Source organism: Bombus huntii, chromosome 12 (assembly GCF_024542735.1).
Source record: "Bombus huntii isolate Logan2020A chromosome 12, iyBomHunt1.1, whole genome shotgun sequence".
Classification (NCBI taxonomy): domain Eukaryota; kingdom Metazoa; phylum Arthropoda; class Insecta; order Hymenoptera; family Apidae; genus Bombus; species Bombus huntii.
The window spans coordinates 8,569,147-8,584,883 of NC_066249.1; the positions used below are offsets into that span (position 1 = coordinate 8,569,147).

Consider the following 15,737-nt stretch of genomic DNA (forward strand, 5'->3'; position numbering starts at 1 on the left):
ACGAGTCTCCAAGTATTTCCTACTACCTCGATTCGGATTCGCTCGGACAACACTCGTGCCGCCTTTCTTTCGATGCCGTGCCAATCCCAAAGAAAAGCATAATTTAATTTGAGCATATCCTCGGCGTTTTATTTAAGATGCTCGCTTTACCAATTCTTTGTTTTTTACACGGACCTGAAATTCCAAGGCATATTCTCATAAAGTAGAAAAACACAAAAGTCGGCGAAAAACGAAATTTGAATATTAGCCAATCGTTCAAAATTTAATATCCTTTTCTGCGATCTCCGAATTCGTCTCGGGGATTCTCCAAAATGTATCGTTTCTTCCAAACCATTTTCCATTCTCTTTCTCTCTCTTTCTCGTTTTTTTATGTAACACCGGAGAAGTACAATGTTTTTACAAAATACCAAGCGTCGTTCTCTCTGGTAAAGCCGATGTAAAACGCGTTTGTGTCGGCGGGCGTAGATTCCAATGCACTCGTGCGATCTATGCGGCTGAGAAAAAGAGAAAACATAAAAACAACGACAAAAAATGAAGGAGGAAAAGAGACAGAGAGAAAGGATCCAGGCGAAAGAGAGAAAGAAAAGGGCGAAAACAAAGAAAGAAGAAACTTTGGTGCACATAACTGGAGGCAGTCCGTTGGGTGGTTGAATCGTGGAGTGGAAGGCAGTGAGAGCCCTTGTACGCCCATGGAGAAGAAGGTCCAGGTGCGCCCTCGCCTCACACGACTCTGCTTCACGGCACATCCGAGTTCTCTTCTCCCTTCGTTCTCTCTCCCTTCCTCGGTTTTTTTCTTTCCCTTTTTCTTCTCTATGCTTCTTCTCCTCTCGATTCTTCCTCCTTTCTTTCCCCTGGTAGCCAGCATTCTCTTACGCACTCTCCCGCCACGGTGTACGCCACGCATTGCTCTCGGGCAACATAAAAACGCAGCAATCCGTGTTAATGTACGTGACATACGTTGGACGCTCTGTCGATGTGTACGTGCAATCGAGCGCGCGCGCATTTCTGTATATTCGTACATGGGTGCAGGCACCTAAAGGTAAAGAATAGGGACTGAAGTACCGGCGTGCAAAATGGATGGCGGATGTAAATGCCAAGTAGCCAAGTATACGCCACTCTCTTTCCCGTTTCGTTCTTCTCTCTCATCTCGCTTGGTTTCGCGTGATTTGCCCTACCCTGTCCTTTTCCCGTTTGCACGTATCGTGCACCTATATATGTATCGTTCTCCTTCTCGTTTCGTACCAACTATGCCGCCTGCATTTGATAAGTACGCATTGGCCGAGTGTGTACGGTCGCTTGTGCGGCGCGAAACCACGCGGAAAGATCAAGCAGCTGCGAATAAATTTTTGTGTACGCTCTGGAGTCTCTCGTCTACGAACGAACGGAAGTTAATCGAGAAGGATTAAAGATCGTGCATTAACCTACCGATTTTCTTCTTATCCATGGGATATGTACTTCATGTGGATGCACGTCAAAGAGCCATCTCTGATTTGACGCAGGAAATAAGAGAATATCGATGTACCTATTGCGATAGTCGAGTCTCGAGATGTCGTTCGATCGATGATGTGAGATTTATCTTTAATTAACGCCTACTAGTCGCGGGGCGTAGATTATCTTGAAATTCGTCGACGATGAGAATTGCGCGAGGTAACACGATCTCGCTTGGAAGGAACCGTGGGTGGTCGGTTTTCGTGACGGATCGCAGGAAGGTGAGCTCTTTGCTTGACGTGCACCTCGTTACCGCGTCGGTGGAGACGGGCTCAGACACCGGGATGACGCAGCACCGGCTCCTGGTTACCTCTAGTCCATTGTTCTCCCCGCATTTCTTCTCAGCTCGTGCTCAAGTGCTCGATCGCTACCCTACCTCGAGGCCCGGATCCCTCGGCGTGATTTTAGCCCTGTGTCCGCGTACACATCCTTCGTGAATTCGTGTCTAAACGAAATTGTAATCTCACTTGGTACACGTTGATAAAAATATCATCGTTGCTTCGACGGAGTTCAGCCATTAGTATTCGAGAGTTCGTTTAAATTCTATCTTCATTCTTCGCGAAGAAAGCTTAATTGATCTAGGAATAATTTGATCAATAAGATACAAATCTAGTGACTTATAGGAAAATATAGATTTGGGTATCTTACATTGCAAAAAGCGTCGATTACGTAGTCTTTGGTAATTACGAACACGAACACCCAACGGTTAAGAAACGTTTGAACGTAAGACGAAGGGATTCTGTAATAGAGTGAGCAGTCGGACAGGAAAAGGGAGGAAGGTGACGAGATGCGACCCCCCGCGAGGTTTCCCGCGCGGGGCACCCGCCTGTCGATAATGTCCCGTACCAGTTACCGACAAGGGGTCCACCTGCAAAGCGCTAGCGATTCCGTGGTTGACCCCCCATGCGAAACAGACCCCCTACTCGCGTCACGTCGACTCCTTGACTTCGGTTGTCCAGTCTCGCGGAAATAACGATACGTTCGTATGGAAAAAGGAGCGACAAATGCCACCGGTATATCGTCACCCTGTCGTGGGGCGCAGAACGTTGAGTCGCAGCTAGCACGGTTCGCCCCTGGTGGCCTCGCCGTGTGTGGGAACCTCCGATCTCGCGATTTTCCTTCGTCGTTCGAACATAACCTCTTGAGAGTTCACCGAATAGCCGATAGGCATATGCGTATCTGTCACGGCTACCGAAAGTGCGCGCGGGCTTAATTTTTACAAAAGCGCTGCCCGTGCACCCCGTGTGCTACCTTCTGCTCGATAAACAATATACCATCGTGTACGCGCCAACGGGTCGACGAGTGGTCTCCCCGTACAATGCCATCTTATGACATTTTCGAGTTCGACCGTTGTTGTTGAGTGCTTAAGTGCTCGTTATACACACGTCGCGTCAAGCTTTTGTGTCGCAGCAACTGTTTTTTCGGGCGTTGGTTGAGTATGTCCGGGGAGCCAAGTCCGCGCGAGCCTTGTTCTTTACGAGCGAGAATCGAAAATTAATAACGGACCAAGTATACCCAGTAGCTGTACTACAACTTCCGTTAATGAAATTGTACATGCATATCTATATCATACTGTCACGACGGAGTTAATGTTCGCACGATCAATAGAACAAATGCAGCGAACAACAGGGTCAACCTTCCCAATCAACGACATCTACGGTGAAAGGAAGATCATACGACAAAATTTGTAAGTTCTCCATTCATTGATATTTCTGATAATTCCTCGACAAGTACGCGTTGATGAATAATCTTATCGACGTAATGAACAATCCAGACGACTGTAACGAAGATTGACCAATGATCGATAACGTAGCTTTTTGCCGATGTGTAAGTTTAAGTTTAAGGGACCGAGAGAGAGAAAAGAGCGCGAAAAAGAAAGTCTCGGTCAGTAGGTAGAAAGCTGGTTGTCACGGATAAACATTTTCTATCGTCTTCGAGCGATTTACTTCTGGAGGTCAAGCTCGCCCACGCAACCGGCTTTTCTCCAGGGGCGTATCCACGGGGCGTGTTCACAAAGCGGTAGGGTGTACCAGAGGCGGAGTCGTTTCCCCACCGTTGCCAACGCGCGATTTTTGCTCTCGGCCACGAACGTACACGCGTTCTCCGCCGTATATATACACGTAAGTGGTTGGTTTCTGGGTCGTGTGAGTAACACCGTGACGTCCCACGTTCGGACACGGGTCACAGACAGTAGGCTTTGCCGAGTTTTCTTCGGTCGATCGCCGGCTAAACGATTTCTTATGCCGCGACATTGAACACTGCGATGTCGAGAATCGAACAAAACCACGTCTTTCGTCTTTTTCTTCATTTATTTTCTGTCTTCTCTCTCGACAGAGTGCGCTTCAACGAAGAACAAATCTCGCGAGTGCACCGAGCGACAACGATACTTTCACTCGACCATCGTCAGGTGTTTCTCAACTCCTTGCCTTACGATGTTTTTTACTAGCCACCTCGGTGAGCCTTATTCCACGCTATGACACCGTGTCAAACGCAAAATATCGAAACGTTACGAAGAATCGAAGCTAAAATCGTAGATAGTCTCTTTTTCCTCTTTGTGCGTACCCGACTCCTTCACAGCTGTTAACTAGTTCATGCGCCATGTTTTCATCAAGTTTATTCATTCTTTACCGAGGATTATTCTCTGCAAGTGGAAATCGCATAAGTTACTTACATATTTGTTCGCTACGAATCCATGGAAATACGTGCTTAGCAAAAGCGCGATCGAATTCTCTTATTGAAAAAGTATTTGACGAATCTTTTGAGTTGGGCGATAGAAGAAACGGCAGACTATGGAAGAAACCGGAGGAAGCTTCGCTCGTGTTTACAATGTTTAGCTTCCGCTATAGCTGCGCTATTTAGTTATCGCGATGGGAAAGTTTATCCACGATATGGTATGATATCGTCGAGCCTTGCGTCGTCCTTTCGATCGATATCAGGATTTAATAATGCATCGAGGAAATATCCATTTCAGGTGGCGCGATCGGCTGCACATAGATACATCTTACATACGGTGAACGAGGGAATATCGCAAATTCCCTGACGGCACGGATGGCAAAGGCATTCTGGCGTAGCAATTACCTGCAGGGCGAGGGAGTCAAGTAGCAATATCTGGACCCGTTATCCAGTTCGGTTATCCCGACTGGAATGCTTTGTGTCGCCGGCAATCTGCATTTCTACCTGTTTGAATGGAAGTCTATGAGATCCGCGGCATGATTTCAAATGAAATCGACTCTTTGTCCCCTGGCCGGAAATTTCCAATTCAATAACGCGCCCAGGGAAACGCTGCAGAAACGACCGATTGATTGATACTCGGAATTGGATGGAACGCGAAAGGATGGAAAAAGTTTTACTGCCGATCGATCGTCATTCGAGAAATTTGAATGTCTTACATGTAACCAAGAGCTAATCCTGAATCGATTCGTTGGATCTTATTAAAGTTATTATTCAACTTCGTACACGTACATATTACACGTTACGAATACTACGTATCGGGAAACGTTAATAGAATATTTAAAATGGCGATGAATTTTAAGCCTGACGAACGTCCGAATGTGCATTGTATTTTAGCAACTGTAGGCGTATCGCTTCCTTTAGTTGGCTTTGGGAGATTTTCTTCCATTGGAACCTATGAATGACTAGTCGAGAACTTGCCCGGCAACCCTTTGCAATGCATTAGAATTTCGCAGCTATCAAGGGAGGAAGGCGACATTAGCATCGAGGCTAAGGACACCCTTGCTTCGCGTTCGCGTCTTATGTTTTCGTCGGCCCGGTATTCATGAACGGGGTTCTGACGTGGGGCATTCGACTTCCTTCTCCTTCATGAATTTACAATCGACCGAAGGAAATGCGCAGACGAAGCTTGCGCGTGCCATTCCCCGAGAAACAGCGCTAAATACCAGAAGCTTCAATGCTCATTCCATCGCTTTAGGTATGAGTTATAAGATTTGTCATAACGTATACTTAACGAACAATGGGATAGAAACTTTTATTCCTCTTCGAGGAATTATCACTGGCATCACAGAGACGTATCGAGTCTCTTCGTAGTTGTACATACATACATAAGTACCTCTATAGATCGCACGATAGTTGTCAGAAATGACTAAAAAGCCGACGGTTCTGCTAATCGTATCAAGCTACGGCAACAAATCCATGGTCCAGCTAATAAGAACGCTAGTGTCGAAGGACGAGGGAAAGAGAGAAATAATAACGAGGAAGATAGAGATTGGAGGTTTAGTGGGCGAGGGTGAACGTGGTGAGGGAAAGCGGATGGAGGCTGGAGCCACGTGCTGCTGTCACTGGCACAGATTATATTATATAGGAATGGCAGCGAATAGGTGTAGATATAAGCGTCGAGCGGCAGTTAATAAATATGATAATGGCGGGCGAAGTGAGAGAAAGAGAGGGGTGTGTGGGGTGCGATATGGGATACCAGTGTATAAGAGTGACCACCAGAAGCAGAGGCCTGTCACCGTCAGGACCTCTCGTATGTCATGCGACGCACGCACCTATACATACATGCACATACAAAGTGGCGACACGCGCGCGATGACAGCATCGAGCGTGGAACGCGTGCTACTATCTTTTTCTTCCATTTTTCTCTCCTTTGCCGTGATATAATTGTTGACGCGATTACTCGATTCCAATGAGAACTATTTAAATAAAAAAGTTGGCTGTCTTCCTTAAATTTGTCGACTTTTTTATTTTTAGCAACTGTTTTAGTTTGCGTTTCTACGACACCTATCCAATCGTCTCGACAAAGCATTCGATGCAATTATTACGCGATTAACAGAACATATATTCTCCTTCGCTTTAGATCTCTCCGAAGAACTACAAATTACACCACGGGAGATCGCACGACCTAGGAAATACATGGAAACGGAAAATCGTTGAAGGGTCATCGTCGTCAGTGGTGGCAGTAATTCGCGAAATTTCATAATATCACGACGAACCGTTGGAGCAGGAAAGGAAAAAAAGAGCGAAGAATACGGCCGGTTTCCCCTCGGCTTTCATTAATCTCACTTCCTCCGCGGAAGTCGGAAACAGTTTTCTGCTGTGCAACCTTTCCCTTTTGACCCGGTAAATTGCGCGCGCGCGCGCGCGCGGGCGTACGCACGCCAGCCACGTCGTGTACCTGTATCCGCTCTTCCAGGAGCAATTAGTCACGGTGCTCTTGATAAATCGCCGGAATCCTACCCCCGTGGGGTTAAGTCTCGGCTGTAGACCCTCGGCAAATATCCAATAACAGCCGTCCGACTCCTGGCGGTCGCTTCGCCTCTCTACGTGTATAACCGGGTATTAACCTTCACCTATCGAGGAGATCGGCTTACCTTAATAATCGTAGAGCTACACCGTCGCAGTCTAAGGGGGTTACGACGTTACGAGGCCAGGAACACGCGGCGCTGGCTCGCGCAAGGGTGTTTCCATGGCACTAGTCGCAAAGCTGGTTCGTTCCGCACCATGAGAAACAGGTACGATCAAAAATCGTCGGAGATGTAATGAAACATTCTTAGCCTCTTCTCTCTTGGATAGAACGTTGGATAGGAGGAGTGCGGGATCGTTCGTTGGATTTGATCGGGCCGTTGATTGCTCCATGTGCAGGAGTAATTGGTCGAGTTTCTGAGATTTTTTATATAGATATCTTTCGCATTTCTTAATTCTACGATGCGCGACGGATGCCGCGATGAGTCGATGAACGATGGAAAATGATATAGGTTTCTTAGAGGCGAATCGGACTACGAAGTATTTGCTACGAAGCGTCTTTAGAAATTCTGCGAATTCTTAGAATTGTATTCATACATTTTCCCTAAGTTCGTGCCTTCTTATTTGCACGAGGGATGTTAAAAAATAGACCGAGTCGGATAATACAAAGGAAACAGCCGCCTCGGCATTCTGATGACTTGCCGAATCTCGACGATCGGCGCTTTCGGACTCGTGTCAATCCGTGCCCCATTCAGATGTATTCGATTCTTTGTCCAACCCCTCGGAGGTTAACAAGAAGAGGGGGGAGGAAAGAAAGAGAAACGCAGAGAAGATGGGATAGGACAGGATAGGATAGGATCGACGCACGTTTCGGCGTATTCCACGTAACATGCTCGTTCCTTTGAATAAGTATCGTTTTATTAATATCTCTGTCGTTATTTACAAAACTTTGTAATAATCTCTAATTTTCTTCACCGTCACACGCTACTCGCTATTCGTCAATCGTTATACTTTTACGCTTTTGTGTACCTGTGTACGTATGTACCGTGTAATCAGTGTGTACATGTATGCGTTGGTTGTGTGTGTGTGCGCGTGTGTGTGTATGCGTGTTATATTAATGTCGATAATGCTCGAGTTTGCTAAATCGTTTACAGTAGAACGTGAATGTTCCTTACCGGCGTCGTCGTCGAAATCCACCGCTTTTCAACTTTGGAGCCGACTTCTACCACTTCTTTTTATAATTCTTTCTCGCGTCGTCTTCGTCGCGTATGCGCCTAAACACCAGCATACCACACATTATATTTACACCATCGGATTCACACCTGTGACCTCGTTATCACAGCGCGCACGCCGCCTTTTTTCTCTCTCTCTCGCGCTCTCTCTCTCTCTCTCTCTCTCTCTCGCTCTCGCTCTTCTTTTTACATTCGGCACGTTTTGTTTTCGTCTTCATCGTCGTTGTCGACCGTGGAAAATCGATTCTCTCTTCTGCACAAGCAAACCGCGTCACAATTTCGCGACGGATGCGAGAAATACGCCGTAATATACATCTCTAACTATGTACACGCGTGTCTCCAGCTCGACGTATCCGCCTGAAACACGCTCGCGACACGGTTTCATCGTTTCCATGCGAAGAGAAAGAAAGGAAACGTTGGATCCGAGTCGTTCAATTGAACAAACCACGCGCTTGGTCGATTAATCTGTTTCGACTCTTACGACTCTAATGTAAGTCATGCTCGTGCTCTTTCACCTCCGTCTTTTTCGACTCTGCCGCTCGGAATCGTGAAAATTGAAAGAATACTATTTCACTACGTGATTCGCGGATGTACCTCCGACTGGCAGCCGATTGGTCGATCTTTTACCGCTCATCCTTTTCACCACGAATAGATTCTGTTCCACTGAGTCATTCGCTCATAGAATCCAGGAAATCGTGGTTCACATTTCAAAGAAAATCGCGGCTAGATGTATTTACGCGAAGGATTGTAAGAGAACGAGTTCGTGGCTTGTCGTTAGATTCAGATAATAAGTATTCTTTGTCGTCGTTTTCTGGCTATAAATTGTTCCTTGTTCTGCAATTAGGATGTACGACGAAGTAAGGTTTTCGACAAGTTCCTTAGGATATTCGAAACTCGATGGCAACAAATTTATAAATCTGTAAAACTTGTAGTTTCTGTAGCTTGGATTTTCACGTTTGTGAAAATTTTAGATTCGTTCGAGCGCAATAGGTGATTCGAATCGTTAATTTTGATCATGAATCAAATTATTTGAGAGAGAGCATTTATAAATTATTCAAGATAGATACGTAATTGATAAAATACGAAAGAAACCCTGCTAAATTGTACAAATGTATATACAATTTTGTTTCTATTTGTTGCTTTCAAGTTTATTTCAGCTTTCAGGCTCATTGTCGCGTATTCCAAATGGATGATTCCTTGCTCTTAGGTTCCCAGATTTATTGGTAACCAATGTATCCTAGAACCTAGTGTCGATCGAATGGCTCAATTCTATAATTCGTCGTGGAAGATACTCGACCTATCAGAAATTCATAGTATCTCGTTAAGCAGTCACCGATTCCTAATATGATTCACTGGCTTCCTTCCCTCGAATTATAATTGTTCGAAGTTAATTTATAATCGCGTCCAAATTTGCCGAAAATTTCTATTCCGTCCATTTCAAATCTTCACGTAACAAAAAATTTGCCACATAATGTACTTTATCTTTTCTTGTTTACGAGAAGATGCACAAATTAATTTGGATATATTTTTGCACAAAGTGATTTTCTCTCTGGCCCATTAGAATAAAATAACCGGAATAATTGAAAATTTCAAGCCAACGTTCGACCGTTCGTAACTGGTCCACATCGAGCAGTTCCCATCCACCGGAAATCCGAATCCTCCTCGATGATAGATACGTGTTGTTGCAACGCAACAGTGTTGCGAGAGTGCGTCTCCGATGACACACGCAATGCACACAACCGGTGTACGGTTTCTCGCAATTGGAATCGACGCGTTTCGAGTGTACTGGCCAGATTATCCGCGCTTCTGCAATCTGCTTCGACGTTTCGCTCGCACATCCACCGACGTTGCCTCTTTGGTCGTACATAAAAGCAAATTTGTTAACAAACTTTCTGGTATTAAAATTCATTTCTCTGTTTCGTCCATTCGAGCGACTCTGGAACCCTCGGTATTCTTAATTTAGAAAATAATTTTGTTAAGGATGTTAGCCTTCGTGTAATTGGAATTCAATTGACGTTTAAAATAGAAATTCTCTTTAAGTTAAAGCTATTATTTTATATGAATTGATGAACGTAGAATAAGATTTTTATTTATTCGCAGGGATTTCATCGCTGCAAAAAAGGTCGAAGTTAAGTTCAGATTAGCACCGACATCCTCAACATCGAATTATCATTCTGATTACTCCTAGTCTTTGTCTTATACGTGGTTAGCCTGTGAGAACAAGTAGATGATGGAATAGCAAGTAGTCTAACGCGTTTTCCAACGGTACTCGTTGTCAAGATTTCATTTCCCGATAAACAAGTAAGGTTCTCGCAAGTTTCACGCTCGTTTCTGTATCAAATTTCTTTTGCAACGTGGAATCAAATCGAATACGCCTCGAAATTTGGATGTTCTTCGAATTTGGAAGGACCGTTTCCGTAAGACAGATGTTCGAACTCAACGGGAAACAAAACTGTTGTCTCTATAATAATTGTCAAAACGAATGAGAAAACCGACATAAGTACTTTGTATCTAAGAAACTTATTCGTATTTCCAAATTTTTCAGATCCATCGAGATCCAACTTCTTCAAAGCCTCCATTGATCCAGACGTGCAACCGATACTTAAGCGATTCGCACATTTCAGACCCTATACAAGAGAGGGACACTCACGTTGATCACTGACTCCAATTATAACCGTCCTGCGGTTCACGCAGTATTTTCTCGTCTTACATGTCTCTCGAACGACCAGTCCATCTTTGTCCGTTGGACAAATCGGTAAACGTGTCTGCGTCTCCTAACAAGCAGACGTATTCGTCTCGATAAACCAATTTCACCGAGTCTTTTTCCAGTGTCTGCGATGAGTATTCGTCACCAAGGAAAGACAGTCTCCCCTAGATCAGTCTCGTCGTTCGATTCCAATGATCCAGGCCAGGTAAGCTGTTCTAGAAACGACTCACACAGATCGGAGTACGCGACACAGGACTCTTTCTAGGGGCTGTCTTCCATAGGATACCAGGCAGCTGGACCTGCGACGGAGGGATTAGCCCCCGCCGCGGATGGCATGTACTACCAAGCCCGTCCTTGGAATGGCAGGTACGCACCGCACTGCGGTTGCTGTTGCTGCTGCATGCTCTGCTGGGTACCAGTTCTCGGGTACGAGCAATGCTGAAGACTCTGGCTGGACGTTATCACGTGGTTCACACCGACCACCGAGTGATGAGGCACCGAGGAGGCCGCGTGATGGGAACCGTGAGGGCTCGACGCCGCGGTCATGTGAGGGGCTGGACTCGCCAAGGCCGCGCTTGGTCCACCGCGGCTGCCCTCGTTTCCGCCTCCGCCACCGCTTCCGCATGGCTTCCCGTCCTTCACGAGCACCGGCACAGCCACTCGTCGCGGCGAACTAGCGCTCTGTAACATGAAAATAGCGTCGTTCTTTGGATTGGAATATTTAAATTTCGGTAGTAGCTTTCAGTTCCAGTATCGGTGCAAGTTTCACGACGTGAACGTTTTAGCGGAATACGAAATCCGACCGAAGAATATTTGAAAAATAGCCTGCACGACGATGACGCAGGATGCGTAAATCGTCGACTTAAATCTCGAACTATTGCCGTGGAATTAATTTCTTATTTGCATCGAGAAATGGAGAACAACCCGAACTTCGCCTGGAATTTCTGACATCATCGTTCGTCTAAGAGAAACGACAGCCTAGTCTACCCGATCCACCGGTATGTAAACTCAATCCACACGTAGGTGCACAGGCTGCGTACGACGAACCGTAAAGAAGACGTGGGACGACGTCGTGGCTCGGCTTCTGTGTTCCAAGCAAACACGTGGGCTCGGTAGGCACAGGTACTTAACCCGCGCGATACCTCGTGATCAGCATTCGAGCATACTCGTACTTTAGCAGCCGGAGACTCTCTCTTTCTCTCTCTCTCTCTCTCTCACACACACACATTACGAATAAACAGTACCAGCTACCGTGGACCACAGGATTCTAGCCAGGGCTCTGTCGAGCCGCGTCAACATCGAGAACTGCTGTCCCTCGTCTCCCCGCGTTACTGTCCGGGGGGATTCAATACGACGAGCGGGACCCCACGGCATGCCAAACAGAAGCCGAAGCAAGCCGGCCGAGTACCTGCCGGGACGACCACTCAGCTGTATCAACATTCGGTACACGACATTCCTCTTCGATCTGCGCGCCAGCGACGCTTTAATAATATGATCGTGACCGCTCGGAAATAACGCCTATTTCGGCCGATGGATTCACGCTGGTTCGATCGTTTTTAAGAAAATCGAACGGAGAATCGCAGAGACGAACGTCTTTTCTCGGTTATCGGAGATTTTATTCTTTATAAAGCTATTACGAAGCTTGACTTTGGTCGAGGGTCGATGTCAGATAGATCTTGAAGTACCTCGTGCTTCGTCCTTCATATTTTCAGACAGCGAAAGCGGCGAGTAAAGATAAAAGAGAAGTTACTTTTAACGAAGATCGCTTAGTACCTGTTAAAAAGATTCTTGTGACATTATAAATACGAGTACATATTCACATTACCGAAGGTGGAACGCTCCGATGAAGTTTGAAAGAACGAAAAGACGAGCGAACGCAGAAGCTGCAGGTAAAGTAATAAGGTGTAATTTTTAATGGGAGTATGACCATCGTCGTTCGCTTGATTTACTACGTACGATATCCTATATCTTTACTCTATTATTGCATAACTATTTTAGGGATTCATCCATGAAATGTCTGGAGAATAAATTCTTCTGCGATCGGTAACCAAATCTGTACCTACGCGAAAGGAAACAATGGGGGTGGAGTGTGTAACAACGATTCGATTCGAGTGGCCGACACGAACTTACGTGCACGTTGCTGGCCGCGAACATAAGTGCAGGCATGCCGTGCACTTCACGCTGACAAAGTGACGATTACGCTAAACGCATGACGGTCGGCGCGCGCGTCACGCGTCACGCCACTTTAGCCACTTCAACACGCGTTAAGCGATTTCCGGCGAAAATGGCCGTGCTTAGGAACGGAGTAGTACGTGTTTATGAGCGGCGACCACTGCGCCACGCATAATGAGCCTCAATGTTGCCGTGATCGCGCGGCCGCGATTGGATTCTCGGGAAACATATTACGCGTGGATTTCCCTCTCCCCCTTCGTGGAACACCGTCCCCTTTTAACGGTATGTACAATACATATATACATATATATATGTATATATATATATTTCTTGCACGGTAGCGATCGTCGTCATCGGTTGCCGTTTAGGTTAAGGACTCGACCGAGATTCTATATTTTATTTCTACTTTCAAGGGAGTGAAAGGTGTATTATTGGTCTTACGGATTCTATTTTATACTCTTGCGTTTTACATATAAACGTTAACTATAATTTGCGAATACAATCATACGAATCGAGCAAACGTACGCAACCTTTTATTCCACGTATTGAGAAAGAGACGAGTCCGAAGAAGACGAAAGGAAGAGAAAAGACACGGCCGGCGAAGAATCCGCTCCGGCGATGATCAGATTTTTGAAAAGGTACCCTTTACTCTACAGGACGTTTAATTTCTTTAATATATCACGAGGACAAGGAACGAGGGCAGAGATACGCGCAAAATAAATTGTACTTGAAACGTCTACGCGGTGGCGGCCGATGTTCAGGCCGTATACAGCCGCATCGAATATCTAAATGTGCCGCTCGCGCGCGCCACTGACTTTCACCCGAATGCATCTCTCGTGGAAAAACATTCGTCATCGTTGAAACTGATATAATTAACTAAAAGCTGGGCTCTACCAGTGGCACAGCTTTTTCCCTCCTTCGTTCCTCCTCCTCCTCCTCCTCCTCCTCCTCCTCCTCTAAAACCACTACCACCATGAAACAGACCAGCCCGACGCGACGGCCGTCTACGTCTCGTTTCTTTACAGAAGCCTCGGTCGAACAAAGAACCAACGAGAAGAGATATTAAAAGATTTCTGCCGGGACCTCTCATTTCCGCGACGAATGGAATTCAATGGGTTCCGTAAACGAGGAAGTGGTTTTTAAATTTAATAACCGATGTTTTACCACGAGTGTAATTACATTAGGCGATCTCTCGATACCCGGCAAACAGCTCTCGCGCCCTCTCCCTCCCAAAAAAGCGTGAAAACCAGGCCACCGATTTCTCCTTCTGCGATTCCTGCATTTCCCGAGACGTATAAAAGATGAATTGAGATTTCTGTCTTCTGTCGTAAGGATGGTATCGAGAGTTAACGCAAACGACAGTTTTCTATCGGGTTCGATGAAATATTTTAAAACTCTCGCAAATTCGTTCGAACGCGTACGAATGTACCATTGACTCGAATAGTATATTCCGTCGAAGACAGAATAATCGATGTAATTATTTTGTATTTATTCCATCGTATCTTAAAGCGAGAAAATTTCAATTTCGCTGTATCCTGGCCGGTTGTCGAGACGGACAGAGTAAAATTCGATCAAAGCGACTCCGTTACTTTCGAACGATTCGCTATTTCCACGCTCTAGACACGAATATGTCGCAGGCGTTCGGCTTAATCTCGATTGCAACACGGAGTTACAATCGATGGGTCGAAAGATCGGCGGCTCGCGTCTCCCGGGGAGGGTTAATCGATATCAATAGTAGTAGTATTGGTAACCCCGATTCGCGTCCAGGTGTTGTGCATGACTGTACTCACGGCAAGATGGCGACCGGTCCTCGAGCACCCGTTTCCGCGCTCCCTGCAGGATACCTCTCCACCCTTCTCCTCTCTCGTTCTCTCTTTCTCTTTCTCTTTTTCTTTCTACTTCTCCTTCTCACCCGCTCTCTCTCTCTCTCTCTCTCTGCCCCGTCTTTTTCTTTCTCTTTCCTTTTCTCGTGTTCGCTCGCTCGCGCTGCCACTTGAAATTTTTTTACCGCCGCGAGGGGAGGAAATGGAATAAAACGAAAGAAAGGGGAAAAAGGGGGAAAAAAATCGGAGCTCTGGCTGCCAACTCGTCGTCAACGTCGACGACGACGTTGCCGTCGTAACTGCTACGTCTCCGACGCACGGTGTTTTAAACTCCGGTAAATGATTAATTCTATTCGCTGTTAACAATTTTGCTATGCGCTAACAAATATTCCCGAGTAATTTCTACTAATTTGAAAATTACAGTTTTCCCATCTAACCCTATCGAACTTGCAACAAATCCTATGGTAATTTTTTGAAAGGAATACTCTCATAGTCCGAAAACAGCGACAGTAAGAAGGTATCTACTTATTTGGACGATTATTGGCACAGGTATATGTATTTTGTAAGAAATCTCAAGTATTCCTCTTCTCTGTCGAATGTAACCGAGATGCAGATACCTAACGCATTTGTTTTTTTACAGGGATAACGTCAGAGGCTCGCAAGAAGAAATTAATTGCGAGAAACGGTGAAAACTGTGGAAACAGCGACGGTCGCTTAACGAAGCAAAGCAGCTGCTCTATCGTGGGACGTACTCTGTTTACGCGAAAGATCTAGTTTCTCTATTAAGAAAACTATCTATGGGAGGTATCCCTATTGTACGACACGCTAATAATACTGTAACTGCCACGCCCAATGCGTATGTTGCAATTTCGCGTCGTGGTGTGCACGCGATTCTGGCCACCCAATTACACGTACCATCGAGCAGATCGAGATAATAAAATGAAAATGCCGTACGGAGAACGAGGAGAAATAGTAAACACGGTATTGAATTGAAATAGAGATTACGGTACGTTCGCTGTCATGGAGAAGTAGAGAAAGAAACAACGAATCGCTATAGAAGAAGAGAAAGAAGCGAGAAAAAAAGATAGGGAATACGATACAGAGATGAATGGAAAC

At 45.7% G+C, this 15,737-nt stretch overlaps 1 protein-coding gene and 1 long non-coding RNA gene across 2 annotated transcripts in view; one reads left to right on the forward strand and one right to left on the reverse strand.

Annotated features, from left to right (window-relative positions):
• The first annotated feature begins 3,623 nt into the window (after positions 1-3,623).
• On the forward strand, positions 3,624-8,512 carry LOC126871586 (uncharacterized). Its single transcript, XR_007691687.1, has 2 exons — positions 3,624-4,379; positions 4,460-8,512. It is a non-coding gene; the product is annotated as an uncharacterized LOC126871586 (long non-coding RNA).
• LOC126871566 (homeobox protein Nkx-2.4-like) overlaps positions 8,054-15,737 on the reverse strand; it is a 32,178-nt gene continuing 24,494 nt past the window's right edge. Inside the window, exon 4 of the mRNA XM_050630505.1 lies at positions 8,054-11,307. Within this exon, the coding sequence (XP_050486462.1) occupies positions 10,966-11,307 (342 nt within the window). The 3' untranslated portion in view covers positions 8,054-10,965. The remainder of the gene's footprint in view (positions 11,308-15,737) is intronic.